This window comes from Triturus cristatus, chromosome 12 (genome assembly GCF_964204655.1).
Source record: "Triturus cristatus chromosome 12, aTriCri1.1, whole genome shotgun sequence".
Taxonomy (NCBI): Eukaryota; Metazoa; Chordata; class Amphibia; order Caudata; family Salamandridae; genus Triturus; species Triturus cristatus.
The window spans coordinates 599,796,611-599,819,888 of record NC_140595.1 but is presented as its reverse complement, the minus strand read 5'-3'; the positions used below and the strand labels follow the sequence as shown (position 1 = coordinate 599,819,888).

The following is a 23,278-nucleotide window of genomic DNA, read 5'->3' as shown; positions in this document are numbered from 1 at the left end:
AAATAAATGCATAGAAGTGGCATTGCCTCTTTAGTTTATGTTGGCACAGCACGCCCTAGGAGAACCTATTTTTGCACTACTAATAACCTTGCACCTTCCCTTTACCAATTTGCACCACACTTTGGAAAACATAGTATTAAAGTCAGCATTTCCTCCTGTCAAATTTAGTGCAGATTACTCAAAGGGTGAACAGTTACACTGGGCGGGGCCAGGTACCAAAACAAGTGATTTTCATTCAGCCATATTTAAATTCTTAGCAAAAATCAAAGTTGCCATTGTGTTTTTGTCATTACAGTATTTCTTAACATTACTAATTAAACCATCCACCAACTCGGTGTGGGCAAAGCGCAAGTAATGCCTCTGAATAACAACATTCAAATACTCAACACTTACATTATCCACAACTACAGCATTACTAATAAAGTCAACCACCAAAGTGGCTAGGACAAAACACACTCTGCCCTCATCAAATAAAATGTCTGCCAAATTTTAAGGCTTACAACTATACCACCAGCAAAAATTAAAGGATTTTTCATTGGTAAAATAGAATACAAAAACAGATATGCAGTGTGTAAAATGTATGTATCGGAATGTGGCGACAATATCATGAGGTGACTGGTACAGAAGGACTTACGAGCGTATTTTGATCCAAATTCTTTCACTCATCTTGGGACAGAGTGTTGCACAGGTAGGGGATGATAGTCTTCAAATTAAGGAGAAGTTCCCGGACGTTTTCACTGATAAGTTGGGGTGTCTTAAGAACTTTGCACATAAAATAAAAATTAAAGACAATGCAACTCCTGTGCCTGCCAAAGTACAAAGCCTGCCCATTAGTGTATAGGATGCTGTGAAGGTGGAGTTAGAGAAGTTGTTCAAGTTAGGGGTCATCACGCCAGTAGAGGCGACTGAGTCGTTGTCCCCGGTAGTTGTTGTAAAAATAACTGATGGGAAGATCCGCTTATGCATCAACTTGACCAATATATATGTTTTGTATATAGTGTACTGTCCACTTCACCAGTCACTACATGTCACTTTCTCACAATAGTCACCTTCGTATTTTCGCAATTTACTTGTATTTGTGACAGCCATTTAATATTCAATACTTCTTTAAATATATAAGAGTAAATCAACTCTCCCTGTGTTTTCCTGGTGTGTTCTCAATTGAAATCCTCTTTGTAGTTCAGGCAGGGATCAAACATTTGCAGATTGGACTTGGTCCCGCACTTATGACATCACACTGAAACACAAAGGTAATTAATGGGTGGAATGCTTGCAAAAGTCTCAGCCAGCGGTAACTGTTTGGGCGACATTCAAGACCATTATTTTCTTGCCCACTATGCCACTCATGACAGACACTCGCCAAGTGCTAGTCTTTGTACGGTTCCATTTTAAAACAGTCAAACCTTAACTGCCAGTCCAGCTCGCCTCGAGATGGGAATTGTCAGACCCCGTTTGTGAGGAGATGCAAGGTAAGCCGGGTCTACTGAGCAGGGCCCATCCTACAAAGACTCTACAAACTGAGCAGGTAGAATCCTTTCTACACTTGACTCCCTGGATAGCAACAGAGAGCAGTCACATGCTTCGCGGGAGGTGGATAGTGTGGGGGTGCTCGTCCTCCAAGATCCACAATCAATTAGCAACCCAATGAAGTTAATGTCCCAGTACTCCTTGTTTAAAAAAAACAAAAAAGTTCTTTATTACACAGTGATTCTCAATTCTACACACTACAAGCAACTGAAACTAGGTGTGTGTCTATGGGCACTTTTCAACAGGTGCTGTACCCGCTGTCCCTAGACAGTGCTCGCGGAAATAGTGTGGTGAATTCAGTGCTCTCAGTTCACATTTGTTTTACCCAGTACTCTGGGGCACGCCCACCCACTCTGATGACTGACGACGCACTGGCAAGCAGTCTTCGAGTTCCTCCAGCCTTGGGCAGTGGGCTGTGTTTAGAGGCATGCTCACTCTGATTCCTCTGCTCGCTGGAGCAGTAAACAGAAGTCCTGAGATGAGCCACTGTCGCAGCTGAAAGGACCACGAATGAAGCACCCCGAAAGGGCCTTGTGACATTTGGTTGTCATCTGCCATATGGGCTGGTAAGAAATTCTGTTGACGTAGCTCCTCGCGTGCCAGTCACACCTTTAGCAGTTGTAGCTGTGCACTGGCTGGTCACATTGTCTGCACTTTCAACGCAACACAGTCAGATCATGCTTTAGTAATGATAGTCCCAGCCGGGCCTTAGCAATTGCACGGTCATGGAGTCTCGATTCCTGCATGGAACAGTTGTGAGATTCTTGGGTTGCGCTCTGATGCCAGGGTCTTCCAGGATCACTCTCCACCAGTCTGCTCCTACGGCGCCACCATGGACAACTCTGCACCTTGCTCGTTCCTTGTACATTCTCTCCTCCTGTCAGGTACACAGCTTCTCTAGCAAGAGATCTAGACTTCAGATGATGTCCCCTCACCTGTAGGAGAATAGTTGTCAGGCAGGCATTTGGTCTGGTGTCACAGAAGACCTATGAGTTCTCTCTTCCTCTGCCATAGAGGACTTTAACTTGAACAACAAGTGTATTGGTGAACCAATTTTATACACAAATGGCAGACAGCAGATATAGATCCGCTCTCTGACACGCAGCACTGGTTAACTGATTTGCACGAAATCGCACAATGTTGATTCTAGCGCCGTTTTGTATGCATGTAGAAGCATAACGTTGCATGAGTAGGCTTCCATTCCTGTGACTCAGATTAAAATGTTACACTATTACTTCTCAAAACAGAGTACGCTGTACCACCACTCTACATACTAAACCCATGACAGGGACAGTAGGTGACTGTCGCCAAATTAAGGCATGCTTGGTGTGCCCCTTCTGATGGTACCTACTCATGTCAGGGACAGGCATAGGCATTTGCAAACATGCTAAATTAGCATGCCCCAAGGGCCAAAAATCGAAAATTAAAACACCAGATCAATGCAGTCATGGGGTAATCCCTGTACCAACAGATGTCTCTCACAGATCCTTTCTCCAACGTTGAATTCCAGTCAAGGGGTCGATAAAACCAGCAGGAAAGTCCATCCGCATTTCCATTATTAATTCTGGTAGTTTCAATCATGTAAAGGGGAGGGGGAGAGAAGGGGAGCAATGATCCATTCAACTTCCAAAAGTCATGCAAAAAATCAATAGGGGAATGGATCACTTGTAATCACTCTGCCAGGGTTTTTTAGTTAGTGGTTCCTTATTAAAAAAACCCTCATACATGTACGTAACTGGAAATGGGCGGTATATCTTGGTTCTCCGCCTATACGTAGCGTGACAGCATAGTCATGGGGTTTGTTGGGTATGCTGACCTCCACCCGGAGGTTAACCACTGGTATTCGCAGTAGTGTCCAGAGACAAGAAAGTTAAACAAGCATTTGCAATGCAATAGGTCTCGCATTTACGCGAGTTTGAGTTATTGACATTGCAAATAACAATGCCTATTGGCATTGTCATTTACAATGCCAATAGCTTTAACTCGTGTAACTGCGAGACCTATTGCATTGCAAATGCTTGTTTTTTATTCCAAGCATGTTCAGATTATAAATATTCTGATTAATATTCAAGGGAAAGGAAGGGTTCAAGCAACGCCATTATCTATCCTCTCGCATTCGGGCACGTGTAAATAAAGCTCTGTGTGTTCTTTGCGACCGTTGTTTTTATGTTTTATTCTACTTTATGTATGTACACCTAGTTGGACCTAATACATGCAGGTGATCACGGCACCACATTACCTAAACGAAGTCTTCATATCTGCAATACATCCAAACATGTTACTGGCTAGGGAGCCCCTTTCTCTTCTTTTACCCCCTGCCAGCTCAACTCTCTGATGTTTCTAAAGAATCTATCAAGGTCCCCGGTCCCATCGGAATACAACATTAGGTTGAACCAAAACAAAACATTTTTAAAATAGGAAAACACATGCAAAGAAACAATTGTTTTTGCAAACGACAACAGCAAGCGTTTGGTAACGACATCCCCTGTCCAAGCAGACATCTCTCAAATGATCAGAGGTCGATGTGACTGCAGAAACTACAGATAAAAAATACTCGTGTTTTAAATTAAGCCCAGGGAGAGATCACCGGGAGACAAAATGCGAATTTTAAAAGCAGAATAAAGGCAATTTAGATACACTTACCCGGCAGCCTGCAGTCAGTCCACAGGTGCAAGGATTTCAAAACACCTCTGTGGCAGGTCTCTAAGGCGCGCCCCAACAGACATGTCTGTTTCTGCGAGCTTGCCTGCCTGTTTGTGCGCACACACGTGTGTGTGCCTGCTTGTTGTTGTTTTTTTGCTACACAGGGCTGCGTAGATGGGAATAGCGCTGGTAATTTGCCATTAGGGGCAAAACGTGGAGAGAGAAACAATCAGAAAATTGGGTGAAGGGGGGAGAAATTTGGGCAACTGCTCGGCTAATTGACTCTGAAAGGAGAAATTAAAAAAACGACAGATATGCAGTTTGCAGGACTGTGGCTTCTGATTCAAATGGATGCATTATTAGGGATGTGGGCACGAGGACAGCCCGGGCACTGAGTCCCCGCCCCAGCGCCCCCCATGCTCCGGGTGGCACCAGCGGAGTCATTTATACCAGTTCTGGGTTTTTGGGCGGGGTGGAGGCAGTGCCAGGTCCGAAGGGGCTGGGCATTGTTGGGTGGAGAACAAGATAGGGAGAGAGGGCTCGTTAGTTCCAGCCTGAAATTAAAACAAGCGATAACATTTCTGATAAAGAAGCGAGATCAGCCTGCAAGATCCAGCCGGTCTGAGGAGCAAAGGGGGGGAGGTGGAAGCAGTCGCGGCCGAATAACAACAAGAGCGCACTGAAGCGGAAACATCAAAGCGGCCGAGAAAGTGAAAGACAACGAGTGCTTTCAGGCTGCCAAATGGTGCGCGCGCCCGGCACACATGCACAGTAGTTGGCGGCCTGAAAGCAGGTACGAGCGCCACAGAACACACTCGCCAAATGAGCAAAACGTAAAAAATAAGGTGGAGACGACGGAACATTTCACTTTGTAGAATATTGTGACATTTATTTAAACTTTGAACAAACTTTTTGAATCATTGCTTTTGCATGTGTTTAAATGATTTTACAAAATAAAGTGTTTTCATAATTTCATAAGTACGACCTGATATTTTTGACACTTGGTAGTGTGTTTAAGAGCTTAATGTCAGTCAGTAAATAACTGCAATAATGGCGCTTGCACAGTAAATGAGAGAGGCTAGTAAAGAAACGTTCTTACTATAGCTCAGATCTCGAATGTACAACCCGCTACATGACTTTGGAGGATACACCTAGGGAAGACTTGATGTAGACTTTTTTATACATAATGCACAAGAATTTATAAAAACAAGGAGATCTTAGACTGGGAACGTTGCAGTGCGCTATGGGCAGAAGATCGTAGTCTGTCTTTTTCAGTCCAAACAGCTGCATTATAGGCATATTGGAACTAACCAAAAGGGTCTCTGCTAATTTGTTGTAAAGGTCTTGCGTATTACTGTTACAACTGTGATGAAAATACATTATCCTCTCCGTAATGTATCGCTAAAATCATGGATGTTAATGGGGAGGCGTCCAGGCCAGACGCTGGTTCACCTGCATGCATTTACGTTTTTTAACAATAGTGCTTTGTCCTTTAAACCCCTCTGAAGTGCAGACTTTTGAACATGCTTTTAAGCTGAATGCCTTGCCTGCCCGAGGCATGTTTTGCTCACAGGGACGTGTTTTTTAGTGAAATATACGAGTTGTTAGCAATAAATGTACCTTTGTAGTAGTGGTGTGTAACGTAACGGTGTACTCCTTCTTTAAAAGCTTTATATAGAAGTGTAAAATGGCGTTGTATTGTAATAACAAATAAATCTTCTATAAGGAGATATCGAGCGTTTTTATGACCTGGGTCATTGGAGACGGGGGAATATGTTATGGAACACAATGCCACGTGCTGCGTGCAGTTCCGGGGAGGAGATGTATTTTCGACATATGCACTATGCTCCATCCAGGTTTAGAAAATCTTTTTCCAGATCACAGCCAGTATGCTAAACGATGGTTTGTTGTGCCTGCCCTCTGCAGACGTCACTACCCGCAGCTAAACCGCCTCCATGTTTACTCCTTAAATGGACTTCAATTAAGAAGGACCATTGCTCATGACAACCAAGCGTCTCTCATGGAGGTGGTAATTCGCCCAGGAGACCCCACGTAGTCTCCTCTGAAGCCGAGAAATTTTCGCATTTTACAGCTCCTTCAATCTTGGGGCAGGAGTGCGCATCTGATTGCTGGGAGCCAAAAACAAGCGCGCACTGAAGCTGACGGAGTGGGAGGGGGAGTGGGGGCGGGCACGCAGGCTGCCAAATGGTGCGATGAATCACGGCTAAAGTGAAAGCAAACAAGTGGTTGCAGGACTCCAAATGGTGCGCGCGCCCGGACGGGTCACATGCACTGTAGTTGGAGGCCTGCAAAGCCACTGTTTGCACTTCCAAAACGCGCTTACTATAAGTCTCGCCAGAGCAGCGCTAAAACGACAGATATGCAGTTTGCAGGACTGTGGCTTCTGATTCAAATGGATGCATTATTAGGGATGTGGGCACGAGGACAGCCCGGGCACTGAGTCCCCGCCCCAGTGCCCCCCATGCTCCGGGTGGCACCAGCGGAGTCATTTATACCAGTTCTGGGTTTTTGGGCGGGGTGGAGGCAGTGCCAGGTCCGAAGGGGCTGGGCATTGTTGGGTGGAGAACAAGATAGGGAGAGAGGGCTCGTTAGTTCCAGCCTGAAATTAAAACAAGCGATAACATTTCTGATAAAGAAGCGAGATCAGCCTGCAAGATCCAGCCGGTCTGAGGAGCAAAGGGGGGGAGGTGGAAGCAGTCGCGGCCGAATAACAACAAGAGCGCACTGAAGCGGAAACATCAAAGCGGCAGAGAAAGTGAAAGACAACGAGTGCTTTCAGGCTGCCAAATGGTGCGCGCGCCCGGCACACATGCACAGTAGTTGGCGGCCTGAAAGCAGGTACGAGCGCCACAGAACACACTCGCCAAATGAGCAAAACATAAAAAATAAGGTGGAGACGACGGAACATTTCACTTTGTAGAATATTGTGACATTTATTTAAACTTTGAACAAACTTTTTGAATCATTGCTTTTGCATGTGTTTAAATGATTTTACAAAATAAAGTGTTTTCATAATTTCATAAGTACGACCTGATATTTTTGACACTTGGTAGTGTGTTTAAGAGCTTAATGTCAGTCAGTAAATAACTGCAATAATGGTGCGTGCACAGTAAATGAGAGAGGCTAGTAAAGAAACGTTCTTACTATAGCTCAGATCTCGAATGTACAACCCGCTGCATGACTTTGGAGGATACACCTAGGGAAGACTTGATGTAGACTTTTTTATACATAATGCACAAGAATTTATAAAAAACAAGGAGATCTTAGACTGGGAACGTTGCAGTGCGCTATGGGCAGAAGATCGTAGTCTGTCTTTTTCAGTCCAAACAGCTGCATTATAGGCATATTGGAACTAACCAAAAGGGTCTCTGCTAATTTGTTGTAAAGGTCTTGCGTATTACTGTTACAACTGTGATGAAAATACATTATCCTCTCCGTAATGTATCGCTAAAATCATGGATGTTAATGGGGAGGCGTCCAGGCCAGACGCTGGTTCACCTGCATGCATTTACGTTTTTTAACAATAGTGCTTTGTCCTTTAAACCCCTCTGAAGTGCAGACTTTTGAACATGCTTTTAAGCTGAATGCCTTGCCTGCCCGAGGCATGTTTTGCTCACAGGGACGTGTTTTTTAGTGAAATATACGAGTTGTTAGCAATAAATGTACCTTTGTAGTAGTGGTGTGTAACGTAACGGTGTACTCCTTCTTTAAAAGCTTTATATAGAAGTGTAAAATGGCGTTGTATTGTAATAACAAATAAATCTTCTATAAGGAGATATCGAGCGTTTTTATGACCTGGGTCATTGGAGACGGGGGAATATGTTATGGAACACAATGCCACGTGCTGCGTGCAGTTCCGGGGAGGAGATGTATTTTCGACATATGCACTATGCTCCATCCAGGTTTAGAAAATCTTTTTCCAGATCACAGCCAGTATGCTAAACGATGGTTTGTTGTGCCTGCCCTCTGCAGACGTCACTACCCGCAGCTAAACCGCCTCCATGTTTACTCCTTAAATGGACTTCAATTAAGAAGGACCATTGCTCATGACAACCAAGCGTCTCTCATGGAGGTGGTAATTCGCCCAGGAGACCCCACGTAGTCTCCTCTGAAGCCGAGAAATTTTCGCATTTTACAGCTCCTTCAATCTTGGGGCAGGAGTGCGCATCTGATTGCTGGGAGCCAAAAACAAGCGCGCACTGAAGCTGACGGAGGGGGAGTGGGGGCGGGCACGCAGGCTGCCAAATGGTGCGATGAATCACGGCTAAAGTGAAAGCAAACAAGTGGTTGCAGGACTCCAAATGGTGCGCGCGCCCGGACGGGTCACATGCACTGTAGTTGGAGGCCTGCAAAGCCACTGTTTGCACTTCCAAAACGCGCTTACTATAAGTCTCGCCAGAGCAGCGCTAAAGCGCTGGTCAGGCGAGACCTAAAAATGATTGTGGTAAGGTGAGATTAAAATTCTTCAAACATTCTCACTTGAGTGAAGATATTTATTGGTGGGTGGGAGTTGAAAGAAATTAAAATGGTGAGCATGTGCCTTTAGACCGTGTTATCTTGTCTGAAACACTGAAAATGTCCATTTATACGGTCGACATGTTTCTGCCACCTTACCACAATCATTTTTTAACTTTCTTGTCTCAGAGAGGTTACAAGTGATCCATTCCCCTATTGATTTTTTGATTTTATTGAGGTAGCCCATCTCAGTAATTTAGCATTTTCACTCTTAATTCCCTTCAACCACTTGAGCAGTTTGTGATATGTCTGTATATGTCTGTATCACAAGCCTAGTATCAAACAAATATGGCTAGAACCTTCTCAAATCCCGCATTATGAGAATGCATTCCCTCTCAGTGGCCGCCCAGTTCTGCACTCTTTGGTGTAACCTACAACTGATTAAAGCCACTGGACACTCGCTGCCCTTCTAATCAAGTTAAGCCACCACTGATTCACCTTCTTTATCTAAGGCATCCGTCTGTACAATGAAAGGTAGGCTGTAGTTTGGGGCCTTCAGAATAAGTGTATTGCATTCTTCTGTCTTCAGGTCCTCAAGAGCTTTAAAAACTGCTCAGCCCCTTTTCATTTCTTTGGGTGTTTCTTGGGTGCCACTCTGGCAACTATGGTCCCGAAGTAGGCCACAAAGTTCCTATTTTAAGTGATGAGTCTTAAAAAGACGTTCATCTTTTTTTGATGAACGTTGGAACTGACTTTTGCAAGATCTCACACTGCTTCCCGCCAGTTGTCAGACCCATTCGTGGAGCTACCCTGCAAGGGAGTAGCCATGACTCGTGGGAACCAAAGCCTCGAGTGGGCCACGATGCCCCTCCACTCCCCCAATAATGGTAATAATAAATAGCTTATTATACTCTGTATATCTGCATGTGTTGTTTGTGCCATGGCATGTGTGCATGTGTTTTAACCAAAGCTATTTTAACAAAACCATAATATAAAGGGTGACATTTCCGGAGTGGAGTACAACCATGTTGAAGAGTCCTCATGAATATTTTAACGAATGTTGTGTCCATGTTTAAAATAATTGTAACATGCAATCTGATAACAGGAAGTAATAATGTTCTCATGTGAATTTCACTCTACTCTGGAAATTACCTGGAATTTGGTCTTTGTACTGTAGTAATGTGTGAAAATACGTTTAATAGTACAGATGTTCTAAATAATATGAGTTTTTTGAGCTGCATTTATGTTCACTGCTATGGCATAAATATGTATAGCTATATATTACACATTAATCGTGGCCACTGCAGTTATGTTTCAGATGCACTTTCCATTAAAAAGGCTTTTGTTGATTTGCCTATAACTTTTTACTCCATGTACAGCTTCACAGGAAATTTAGCAAATCACTAGCATAGCCAGCTACGGTCTGCCATGCCAATTTGTGTGCGGATTCATGCATGGGGGAAAAAGTTAAAGGGGTGTCAAAACACATGATCTCCCCTAGGAAATTTTGCTCGTGGCTACAACCCGCAATGCTGAACGGATTTACACCAAGCTGGTTATTGAGAAGCATGTTTTTCCTGTCTTGGCTTAATCTGTTTGGCAGTTTTTGAGATATCAGCCTTTTAAGGGTAGACACTTTGGTATACCTCTGCTGTTTTACTTGAACCATGACTCAATACTCCTGTCTATCAGATATTTCATTTTTTAAGAAATGCTATTGGCTGGTTAAGGGCTATTAATTTTTTTCCCCACCATCTTGAAACTGTCAATTCAGCCCCAATGTACGCATTTCAAATTTTGGAAAAAGAATTCCACAACCACCCGGGGCTGCCCCCAGATGTGACCGACGCCAGGGACAGGGGCATGGAAAATTAAAGGCCAACAACGGAAACCATGCAGAAAAGCACTCAATCTGTGAGTCAGAACAAAATGGCAAGCTTCCGAGTGGCTATTTTAATAGCTTATTTGATCATCATTTTGTGAGTGAACTCGCAAATTACTTAAGACTTGCGAGTTTCAGGCAGTGTAAGGAACAAGCATTTGCAATGCATCGGTCTCGCCTTTGGGACCTCATATGTATTGAGCAATGCAGCATATTAGCCTGGGTGCTGAAACATCTACTGTTCTTTAATTTGGAGGGAAAGTGAGCACCATACTGCGTGACACTCCAGGTATGGGAACACATGGAGTGAAATATTGTATTTTAGTGGGAAATGGTATAGTCCAAAGCTGTGTTTTTAATATAGAATCAGGGCCTTCGTGGTCATGTCACTCAAAATACAAGATTTGAAAAAAATATTATTATTTACGGGTGCACATGGAAGACAATTTCTATGGACCAATTTCTGTGTGGGCAGAAGGACATGGAGGAGGTAGGTAGTATGGGTGGCAGGCAGTGTGAGGAAAGCTGGACAGGGAGACCTTAATAGCACTTAGCATGAATTAATGTACCTCACGACAGGATCTATCTGATTGGGTATTTGTTTTTGCCATAGCTTTCTAGCTCATACTGACTTGTAGACATCCCCTGCTTCAGTTGGCAGCCATTGGAGAGTGGTCAGCTTGGGGGTAATGCTGTCTTTTCACTCAGCCCCGCAGACGAACCGCGCTGCTGAGTGTAGTAGAATCATTTGAAGGGGTTGAGATGGGTTTTCGGGAGACCGACCAGAAGAGAGTTTGTGGAAAAGATGGATTGTAGTCACGAGGTAAGTACAAGTAGAAGTTTATTGGTAAGTTACAAGTTACAAGTTAGTTCAAGATCCTAGTTACAAGTTCAGGATCCCACCAGGAGCTGCATCTTTGCTGCTCAGCCTACTCCTCCAACTGTCATTCCTCCAGTCCACCAGGCACACCAACATTCTACACAGTCATCACGCATTCCAACATTCCATTCTAGATCGGCCAAAACAAATAAAGCTCACACTAAATGCATACCACATATGCAACAACTCAATTAAAATATGAGTAAAGATAGAATAAAACACAATGTAAATAACAGATTACCTGGTGTACTAAATAAGATAAAAACTGAAGTACACCTCCCCTTACACACACTTGTCAAACACCTTAGAATGTCATTAAAACAAAACATAAGCCATTACAAGCATATTAAATCGTAGTTCAAAACTCATAGCAGATGACAATCTATAAGAGAGGAAGAACAAACGCCGTTGAGCGAACTCTCTCACCCGAAAAGGCTTGAACTGTCCCACGCCGATTTAAGTCCAATTCACCTCATCCAGACATTTCTAGTAAGTTGCGTGGCTTGACTTCAAAACGTCAGTGTTGACAGAGACTGTCAATATGCTGGATTGAACATGGATAGCCTAACGAGAGCACAGCACACAAGTACTAGTCTTGAATAAAAGCGAGGAGCAGCGGAGTCTGACTATGACGCTGACAGTAATCCCCAAAGATGATTCCTGTTGTCGAGTGAAGTCAACAGTCAACATATAACTTTATTGATCCGCTCAAAAGAGCAAGCGTGGTTGGCATGCATCACGTTTTGTGCTGGAGATTTCAAAACAGGAAGAAGCACGCCAAACTAAAGATGGCGGCACGCACCGGTGACGCCGTGCAGGATGGCTCCCGGCACCTCCGTGCTACAGTGCGTAATGCATTGGAGCTCTGGAAACCAACACACGTCATAGAGGAAGTACCGCAACTTCGCTGGACACAGGAATGCGGTAAGGCTGCACGCGCAGTGTCCACACACAAGGCGAGCGCGCGATGTAGTGATTTGAACTGGTCGATGAACTGTCACATGTAGAGGAAACGGCTGAGACCCAAATTGAAAACTAACAATTGGGCTTACCTCCATATGTCCGTACCTTCACGACATCGGTACACATGGAAAGTCGACCATATCGGCAGTGTTCGCAGTGCAGATCTCGCCTCACTTAAAGCATCGCATTAAACACTCCTTAAACAACGGGCTCACAGTGCAGTTCTCGCCTCACCAAAAGCGTCGCATTAAACACACCTTAAACAAAGTGCTCGCAGTGCGGATCTCGCCTCACCCAAAGCGCCACTTTAACACTCCTTACAACCGTGTCTTCTGTTGGTAACAGTTGATTAAAACATTGCCATACGTTTTGTGCTCTTCATTGCTGTCTCCGAATGTCTCTGAAAGTCCAATAATGTAGCCGACAATAAAATATGCCAGACCTTGATGTCTACTGATCAGCGATGTATCCGTTTCTTTTGAAGTATAAAGCCATAAGGAATGTGAAGCGCCCTGGGTAGGCTGTCCAGATGGTGAAGGACACTGGTGGGATTTACGAGGGCGTTCTTTTCCTTGATTTTTAAGTTTCTTTTCTTCGAGTAGTTTCTTCAATCCATACAGTTCGATAAAAATATAAGTATCTTCACCTTCAGTAGTCTTGTCATGCAGGGTTTCTTCCAGATCGTCGCCAATGTGGAAAAGATGGATTGTAGTCACGAGGTAAGTACAAGTAGAAGTTTATTGGTAAGTTACAAGTTAGTTCAAGATCCTAGTTACAAGTTCAGGATCCCACCAGGAGCTGCATCTTTGCTGCTCAGCCTACTCCTCCAACTGTCATTCCTCCAGTCCACCAGGCACACCAACATTCTACACAGTCATCACGCATTCCAACATTCCATACACACATACTCATGCATACTGGCTGAGCAGCAGGAAGTGTAAGTACAACAGAGTTACAATACTCTACCACACCTGCTATAAGCGTTGAGCTGTTCCACACAAACACACATCGGTAGCTCACTGTAATCCTCAAGATGATGCGCACAATTAATACAATGTATGAACAGCACGAAGAGGGACCGCACAGTTAGCACAAGAACAGAGCCATATTAAGCAAGATGACAAAAAGTAGAAGACGTGAATAACCTGGCAGATACCTGCTGTGCTTTCCCTAAGAACCGAGCCTGTTAACTGAAGGTCATACAAAGCGCTGCTGAAGGCGCCATGAGATGCAGTGCGGGTTCCAATCTGTGGCCAAAAGTTTACACGCCTCTAGTTCTACGATAGAGGCACTCGTCTGAGACAGAGTTATACAACAGATGCACTATCAGCCGAGGCATCTATGTTCTCATAATCAGTCAAATATTCAGTGCTAGCTTTTAAAGCACTTTTGGCATGTACATTGGCAAAAAAACCTTCCTTTTCGGAGATGCTTCTGAAGGGCACTGAGATAGTTTCAATCCTTCTTGTCCTCTAGACACAACTTCAAGTCCCTTAAAGAATATTTGTAATGTAGTTATTATATTGTATTGTGAATTTATAAAGTGCTTACTATCTTGAAGTGGCCTTGAAGCACTTTGCAGACTGGTAGCACGCTACTCCATGGAGTCCAGAGTTAGATTCTAATGCTACTTGTAAGTATGTCAGTGAGCCCTTTATTAAGTAACAGTATTAGACATAGTTATCGGAGGGGACTTTAATTGCCAGTTCGAACCGCTGGGTGAAGCTGAGTTGGGTGATCAGGACGAAGTAGATGAGCTGTGGCATATCCCAGCTCCTGATACTGTACCTGTAAGAGCCTGGACACCTTTGGCACTACAAATAAAATCCTTCTCCCTTGCAATGTCTTTGCGGGCATGCAATGGGAGATTGGACTCTGATCGCCCAGCAACTGGAACATTTAATCGATCTAATAGAGTCTCTATCATTGACTATGTAATGATTGAGGCTAAAAATTGGGACAAGCTGCTGGACTTCAGAATAGAGAAAAGACAAGACAGTGATCATAATGCATTGATCCTAACCCTGAAGCCAGGGTCCTTTGGCCTGAAAAATAGTGAGACCAAACCTACTTTAGTAACCCACCCCCTCGTATTAACTAATAACAGAAGGCGGGTGAAATGGCCACACTTGGCAAAGTCACCCTTACAACTTGCCAAAATTTACCAAATGGCCACGCCTTTTATAGCCCAGATGGCTGAAGGAAAAGAGCATGCACAAATACTGGATATCCATAAACAATTAGTTATGGTACTGGCTGATGTTTTCCATCCTGTAATTCGTACCAAGAGGCGTGTACCGAATAGCCACCCCTGGTATAATACTGTTTGTAGGAAATTACGAAAGGAACTTCTAACAGCAATCAAGCTAAAAAATAAGTCGAATATTAGAGCCCTTAGGAAGGCATATAAGGAGGAACTACATAGGAGTCGGATGGACTGGGAAGAGGATACATGGGGAAAATTGAGGAATGCCCTGATGCTGAAGGACGCTAAACTTTTCTGGGCTCTAGTGAACAATACCATGAGAGAGAGCGCGGAACATTTTTTGCCAAATATTGCCCCCTCAGTGTGGGAAGCACATTTTGCAACCCTATATAGTTCTCCCTCGGGGGTAACATTGGTGCACCCAGTTGATGAGAGGGCATTCCAACCGGATGGTTCTATTTGTATGACACCGAATCCGGACTTCCAGTGTGAGTCCAGAACACGAGGGTCCATGACATTTGCGGAACACATGGACCACTCAGGTACTAGGGCTGGGGTAGTTTCTGAAAGCACTGTTAGGATATCAATTAAGGAAGTAGAGCACGCCATCGCCAGGCAGCCCCATAATAAAGCACCCGGTCTGGATAAAGTGCCCGGTGATCTCTTCCATTCCCAACCTAGAATCTGGGCACCCTATTTAGCTGCACTGTTTAATGCAGTGCTACAGGGAACTAATATCCCAGACACATGGGCCGGGGCTGAAATTGTCCCTATATTTAAAAAAGGTTCCCCCTTAGCCCCCTCAAATTACAGACCGATAAGCCTCCTGGATACCTCACAGAAACTTATGGGTCGGATTATCTTGGATAGAATTCTAGAATGGGCAGAAGAAAATAAAATATTAACCACTCTTCAAGCTGGGTTCAGAGCCGGGATTTCGACCTTAGACCAGCTTTTTAGATTACAGGTTCTGTACTGGAAGACGGTAATATTGGAGGGTGGTAGCTTATACCTGGTATTCGTAGATCTACGGGCCGCTTTTGACCTTGTGCCCAGGGAAAACCTATGGAGGGTATTGGAAGACCTAAAGCTCCCACCATACTTATTAGAAGTTTTAAAGCGTTTTCATAAAGGGAACTATGCCCAGGTACGCTGTGGGAAGAACGGCGATTTATCGGACCCTTTCCCCGTCACCAGAGGAGTACGTCAGGGTTGTGCCCTGGCGCCTACACTCTTCAGCCTTTACATAAATGGCTTGGTTGGTGACCTGGATGCGGTCAGAAACAATGATGCCCCTCGCTTGTCATCTGGGCGGGTGCCTGCTCTGATGTTCGCGGATGACACTCTGTTGTTATCGCGAACATCAACAGGCATCCAGAGGGTTTTGGATGGATTCGTAACATTCTGCGCTCTGAGGGGACTTGAAATGAACTTAGATAAGACAAAGTATATGATTTTCGGCCCACCAAAGCGCACCCGCCCTTGCCCATCTCTGAACGGTATCCCGCTCGAAAGGGTCAGAACTTTTGTTTACCTGGGTGTCACCCTGACCGAAGATTTCGGCTGGGGCCCCCAGGTGGCCAAATCTGCCTTAAAGCTAACGCAGATAGCGGGTGGCATTAATAAGTTCCATAGGAAAACACAATTCAAACCAGTTTCTCCAGCCCTTGAAATGTATAGGGTTCAAGCCAGACCTGCCGCTACATACGGCGCAGAACTTTGGGGCCACACTCGTGCATCACCCCTCTCAAAGGCCGAACACATATTCGCTAGAAATCTGTTAGGGCTTCCCCAGAGCACACCTCTTATACCTATGAGGTTAGATCTAGATCTGGAACCCATTTCTGAATTCTTATCAAACCGACCCCTTCTATATTGGAGAAGGTTATGGACAGTACCCGAGCTCAATGACTATAGAGCTGAATTCTTAGCAATCTGGGACCAATTGAAGGCTAAAAACATACCCTGGCTATCTCATATCAAAGCCTTAATACATCAGATAGGCCTACCACAACTCTGGGAGACTCCAGGGGTGAGCTGTATAGCGGTACAGAAGGAGTTGCTAGCTTTACTTAGACAGTATAAACTAGCTCTGTTATACCGCTCACAGTCCGTGGGTAGGTTGACCACAGACTTCCTGCAAGTTAAGCTGGTACCCAGTAGGGAGGAGTTTCTAGACCAAATTCAGCCCCCTATTGCTAAAAAGTTATATATTCAGCTAAGGTATGGCTGCCTTCCAATCGGGGACCTGTCCTGCAAATGGGTAGGGAGAAGTGAGGGACTTTGCCCGGGTTGCAACGAATTTAAAGAAGATTTAGCCCACATTTTATTCTTCTGTCCTGCCTACAAAGAAATACGCAGATCTTGGCTTGTGCCACTATGTAGAAATTTAGGCTTAAAACATTGTGCACAAGCATGCAGGATATTACGCTATGATACCTCACCCCCAATTGTGTTCACTGTTTCCCGCTTTTTACATAGTATGTGGCGGAGGAGGTCCGCCCTTATTAATTAAATTAATGATGTGTAAAATTCATCTTTGATAACTGCTGTTTAATAACTTTTTACTTATATGTATAATTATTTATGTTTTTATCTTGTATGTACATATTTTACCTGTGCTTTTATGGTCAACGACCGAAATAAAGCTATCAAAGCATAAGTAAGTGTATTAGACAATGCCTGACCAATTATTGTATGGTGTTTATGTTAAAAAATGGAAGTTAGTTATTATAGTTAATTTACGCAAATGTTTTAGGTATGGATAGTTTTATATTCTTTATCTGTGATTTGGCGGTAAATAGGGAGCAAGCACTCAAGTGTGTGTGTGCCCTACCGTACCTAATTAGTTGCCTAGTGTACTGTGCTATCGAATGTTAGCTGTGTTAGCTTTGTTGTATAGATGTACGTGTTTTAGCACATACTTATTAATGCAGGGTAATTAAAACTAGAGCGAGTATTCAGTGGGGTTTAGCCAGGAAAGTTGAGAAATGTGGACAGAGGAGTTATGGACAGGTTCAGGTTAATAGGTGTAGGAATAGGCATTTTCTAATTCATCTGGATTTGGCAGTAGTTCCTATGTGATTTTATGCTGCCAGCACAAGTACTACAGGAATTAGCAGAAATGAACAGAGAAGAGTTCAGTTTGGTATTTATTTTTAATTCTTAGTGATTTATTCATTTACTAAAATTTCTCAAAGTTTCCATGGTATTGTACTTTGTATCTCTATTTTTGTTTTTATAATAGAAATATTACGGCCTTACCTGGTCTGAGAGATGTCCACAGGAGCAACAGGGGCAACTATAGAAGTAAATTATGAGATTTACCCAGGAGCAAATGATCCTCAGAAAGTAGCTATGGTCTATGACCAGAAGCAAATACACCTCGGCAGACTGTGCCCAACAGCAACTCTTCTGCAGCAGGCATCTATGTGACGCACAAAGCAGCAACTATTTCCTAGAAGATCCTCAGTGGTGGATGAAGGGAGAACCTGTTTCAGGTGATAGGCTCTTTCCAGGACCAAACTGGCAATGTCCTTAACCTGTCATCCTTCACCTGGATGCCCCTGCTAGACACGCCTAGATTCCCAATTTAATAGGGGCACACATTTAGCAATCGCATGGCCAGGGTCCAATCGGAGCCCTACATGCTATAGACTGGGGGGGCTAATTTAGTACCAAAGTTGAGCCCTAATGCACAGCTGATCAAGTGGAGCCACCCTGTTGTTATTTAACATCTAACTGACTCACTGGGCACAATGGAAAAAGCAGGGAGTTGCACATAAGGTGTTTCAAATTATCACAAAGCTTTAAAAAAAAAAAAAAAAACTACTGTGATCTGCCTCCCTGCAGTGAACTTATTTTTTGGGGGAAAAGGAGCTTGGGGCAGAGGCGGGCAGGAAACAGAGTGAAGAGAGAAAGTGAGATCAGAGAGACGGTGTGCATGGAGAGAAAAAGGAAAAAGAGGAGATAGAAATGGAGTGAAAGGAAGGAAAGGAATAAATGGCAAAAAAACAAAGAAAAAGAAGTGAAAGAAATGTACTTGAGAAAGAGGTGAGGGCTGAGACAAAAACAAAGTGAGGGAAACGGTGGAGAGGAAGAGAAGGAGAAAGGAAAAAGTAGAAGAGAATAGATAGAAATGGAGAATATAACATTGTTTCTCCATGGAGAGGAGTGTCTGGTGCTTGCCTAGATTGCTACGGGGTGGGGGGCAAGGGAGAAGCAAAAGCACACAAGCACAATTACAATTAAATTCACAGCATCAAAGTTTTCAAAAGCAGCTATAAATAATTGAGGTTAATGCACTTGTAAAAGAGCATATATGAATGAATAAACCTCTGAACTGTAAGCACACAAGCCCGTTTTGGAGAAACAAAACTTATCAGCTGACCCTGGCATAATAGAAAACGGTCATCTGCAAGGAAGCCCAACCAGGCAAGAAAGGCCAGGTGCAGTACCCTATGCAGGTAATCCACTGAAGGGCGGTGGGGGTCCCAAAGGAGGAGGATAAGAAATTCCAAACTACACTAGAAAATGGACTCAAAGTAGTAAGGGGTGGAAGAAAGCGGTAAAGAGGGTCGACCGACCGAGAGAACAGGAGGGGCAGAGCGTGGAAAGGAAAATTAAATATAAAGAGCAGCGGAAGAGCAGGAGAGAAATCCGGGGGAAAAGGGCGGAGGGGAGGAGACCGATCTGGGGGTCACGTTGTATAGAGCTACCCTCTTCTGCTGGCAAGTCATTGCAGACACAAGTTAACTCCACTTTGCTTGTTTTGCACATAGCAGCCCGAGAGCTTCCTCTCTGTGCAGTGAGGTTACATGCTGCAGAAACCTCATGCCCCTTGAAGTTACACAGTGAGGGGCATGCTCTGACAGTTACCTCCGTGCAGTGGAGTCACCAACTGCAGAGGTCTCCATCAAGAGGAGTAAAGTCACATACAACCGAGGTCTCCCCATCTGTGAAGGCACACACTACAGGCAGCCGCTTCCCCGCACAGTGAAGCCACACTCACAGCCACCTTCCAAAGAAAGTTAAGTTGATCCGAGGCACCACAGAGGGTTTCAAACGTTCTGGCTGCTAAGCTCCGGAAACACAATCTCTTTGGCAAACACATAGCTAGGCTCTTATTATACAGTGCAGTCCCAGCGCTTATTTATACTCATGCAGTTCACACCGTTTCTCTGATCTGATAAGGCTCCTTCTGACTGCCAGCAGAGTCCAAGGGATGCAGGGTTACCACAGATCATGCAGTATCTAATATGCCAGCGGTTCATCTACACTAGGGTGCCACATTTAGCACGCAAACAGCACTTCTCGGACCAACCTCTTAAGAGACCGGCACCACAAAAAGCATTTTGGGTATTGCGCGTCTTTCGGCATTTCAAACGCAAGCGCAACCTCCAATTCTTGACGGTGTTCGGAACTGCAGGATGTATCCCGAGTCTGCCCGCAGACAGGCGCGGCTCGGCAATCACTGCGACTCGGCAGCAAACCAATGATGGAACGGCTGCCTTACCCACGTCATGACTCTTTTGACCAATCACCGCTAGTAGACGCTACCCAACACACATTTTTATTTTTACAAAGTGTTTCAACCCTCAATGAAAAAATACTCAGATAATCCAGACAGACTGTAATATTACAGTAATTCACACAAGAGGTGAAAGATGGACTTGTGTTAATGTTTTCCTGGTTCTCAGCGAGAAATTAAAGCATGCAACGCACGCACCACAACGGGCGCAGCGACACGGCCCCAAATAATCTCAGGGAAATGCGGGGGATGTTAGAAAAAAAAACCAGCATTGAGATGAGGGAACACAGGCATTCGCACGAGCAAATGCGGAATTCATGATGCTCTGCCTTTCACTGGATGTGGCTGAATGTTAGAAAAACTGGCACAGCATTCGCACAAGCAAATGCGGAATTCAAGATGCTCGGCCTTTCATTGGATGCGGCTGAATGTTAGAATAACCGGCACGGCATTCGCACGAGCAAATGCGGAATTCACGATGCTCGACCTTTCACTGGATGTGGCTGACTGCCTCCACACACTGCCGCCGCCCCTCGTTATGCGTGCCAGAGACAGGCTTCCGTCCTCGCGCCTCATGGGGCCTCTCGAGCGCACACATTTACTTGCTGCTGTGCCGATAGTTTGTCAAAGCTGCTGTCATCGCGCCGATGCCATCGCGGGACTAATGCGAGCAATAATAATGAGCACAAGGGAATGCGTGCAGGCGACCTATCATGATGGGGGGGCGAGAAGGCATCGGACTGCGGGAGGGAGGGTGGGAGGTAGGGAAGAAAGTAGTCGGTGCAGTAAAGGGGCCAGTAGCCGTGGAAGCACACAAATGAAGCCATGTCCATCATAAGGAGGGACTAACAAGCCTACAACCAATCGTAAGGCCGCGTTTAAGGCACAAGCCAATGAAAATGATGGGCGGAGAGTGGCCGGAGCTTCCACAAAGCTTCCAAGCTATAGTGTATACTGCATGTCTCAACGAGACCGCGCAAGCACTGCCTAGGCGAGACCTAAAAAGATCACAAGCAAAGCAAGACACTATAATGAGTGTCTCAGGGGCTGTGTGCCCAACCCTACTGTGCACGGCCTTTGGTGGGTTTAGCGGGGTTGGCTGAAGGCATGGGCTAGGCGCATGGCCTGGCCTGCAGTGAGGCTCTGCTCCTAACCCAAGCTGTGTAGGTTTTTGACTATGCACAGTAGAGGTCGGCTAATAGTGGCGTTGGGCGCAGGTTGGAGAAGAAATTAATTTCATTAAAAGATAATTAATGGCATTTACTGAAAGAAAACATTTTAAAGGGAGTTCTGGCTCAAATGCATAAAACCAGTGTATTTCGTCAGTTATGCTTCACAGTGCACACAACCCACATCATAATTAACATTGCTATGTTTTAGTTTAACTACACAGGCGCTTTTTTTCCTGTTCCATGGTCAAATTTTAAGCATGGGCAGCAACGTTAGTTATGATGTGCATAGAGTGCACTGTGAAACTTAACTGGTGAATTTTTGTTGTTTTAACATTTGAGATGGAACGATAACTCACTTTTTAACTGTTTTCTTTATTTATGTATATTCGTCCTCCAATGGCGGATGCTGGCTTGCTACCCGAACGCCGGTGGTGCTGCTGCGAAGAGGTGTCCACCGACTCCTCATAGGACCCCTCCAAACGTGGCTGCGGATGAACGCTAGTCAATGCGTTTCAGTTGTATCCAACAATCTTGTTTACAACATAGGAGTGCCCTCACTCTTTGCACAGAGAGAGAGAGAGAGAGATTTTTCTCTCTCCATTCATCCGACTGAGGGTCCCCAAAGAAAAGCGGGTTGACTGCTCAAGGATGACCCAAAAGATGCATATTAGAATGACCAACCCTGGGGTCAAGACTTCAGGGGCCTTTCTGAAGATCACTGAAGCGAGGTGCATGAGTGGAGGATCATAATGATCAGACGTGTAGTTTAGAAAGGAAGCTAGGTTTGTTTTTTCTCATTTATGTTTATCAGAGGTTTAGTCAATGGTAAGGTTATACCTGTGTATTTAAATTTTCTTTTCTCCAGTTTGTGGGGCTAGCGTTGGACAGTAAGAGAGGCAATTGTTCCATCTGATCACACTGAGAGGCTGTAAGCATTTGTGGTACATCAACCATACACATGTTGCACTTGGGTGGCCTAGTGTCTCTAATAGCCCTGTTTCTGTTTCCCCAGTGGTGGTGATGTCATGGCATCGCTTAGTTCCTGCAGGACGGAGACGTCTTCAGCGGCAAAGAAATCCCAACGTACAACAAAAGGTAAGTGTGCAAACCACTCTAGATTTGAAAATATGTATCTCAACAAAGTAGGCGTACAGGATGTAATGCCTTTAGATACATGGGAGAGCCCTGTCCTGTGTCTGTACGGTACTAACATGCCCTTTGATGCATGGCAGAGCTCAGTCCTGCGTCTGCAATGCGTATACATATCCCACAATACATGGTAAAACGCTACCTGTGTCCATAAAGCGTTCACTAACCTTGGGATACACAACAGATTTCCATATAGAATGTTTAAGCGCTTTGATGTACACTGCCTTTCTGCCCTGCGCTAAGCTAGCTAGCATAGCCCTGTGAATATCATGCCGCCCCGTCATATGCCAGTACATGATCTATGTACTTCCTGACAACTACAGTACAGCTCCCTGTATCACTAGGACACGCATAGTGATGTACCTTACTGATGAAATGAGCTCCAGCTCACAAATTACCTGTGTTGATACATGATGTTTATGTACCTTCTGATAAAACATCCAAATCCACTCTTTGTCAACACAGGAAGCAAATTTGGTCTTGTGGATACTGACCAGCTCCAGTTGAGGTTATGCGCACTCTGTAATGATCTAGTACACCACTCCGGCACGGTCAATATAGGAGACACAGACCCGGGCTAGATGTAGTGTCCAGCGCACTCCCTGCCATGCAGCGTACATAGACCTGCTGTATTAGTAACCTGTAGTATACTACACACCTATGCCCAGTGTCATAAAAGTTACACAGGCCTGTGATGTAATACTTAACTCCTTCTTGTGTGTAACAAAATATTCAAACTTGTGTGATATCATAGGCTTCCACCACTTTTCACACACGATATAGACGTGTATATAGTGCACTATGCCAACCATACTCCTTTAGGATAGAGGTCTGTGATATGGTACACAAT

The 23,278-nt window shown here is 44.6% G+C and overlaps 1 protein-coding gene across 2 annotated transcripts in view; it reads left to right on the top strand.

The window, feature by feature from the left end:
* The window catches only part of WWP2 (WW domain containing E3 ubiquitin protein ligase 2), a 462,541-nt gene that overhangs the window by 57,068 nt on the left and 382,195 nt on the right, over nt 1-23,278 (top strand). For both annotated transcript variants that reach the window (XM_085639040.1, XM_085639039.1), the window contains exon 2: nt 22,292-22,374. In XM_085639040.1, coding sequence (XP_085495166.1) covers nt 22,292-22,374 — 83 coding nt within the window. The remainder of the gene's footprint in view (nt 1-22,291; nt 22,375-23,278) is intronic.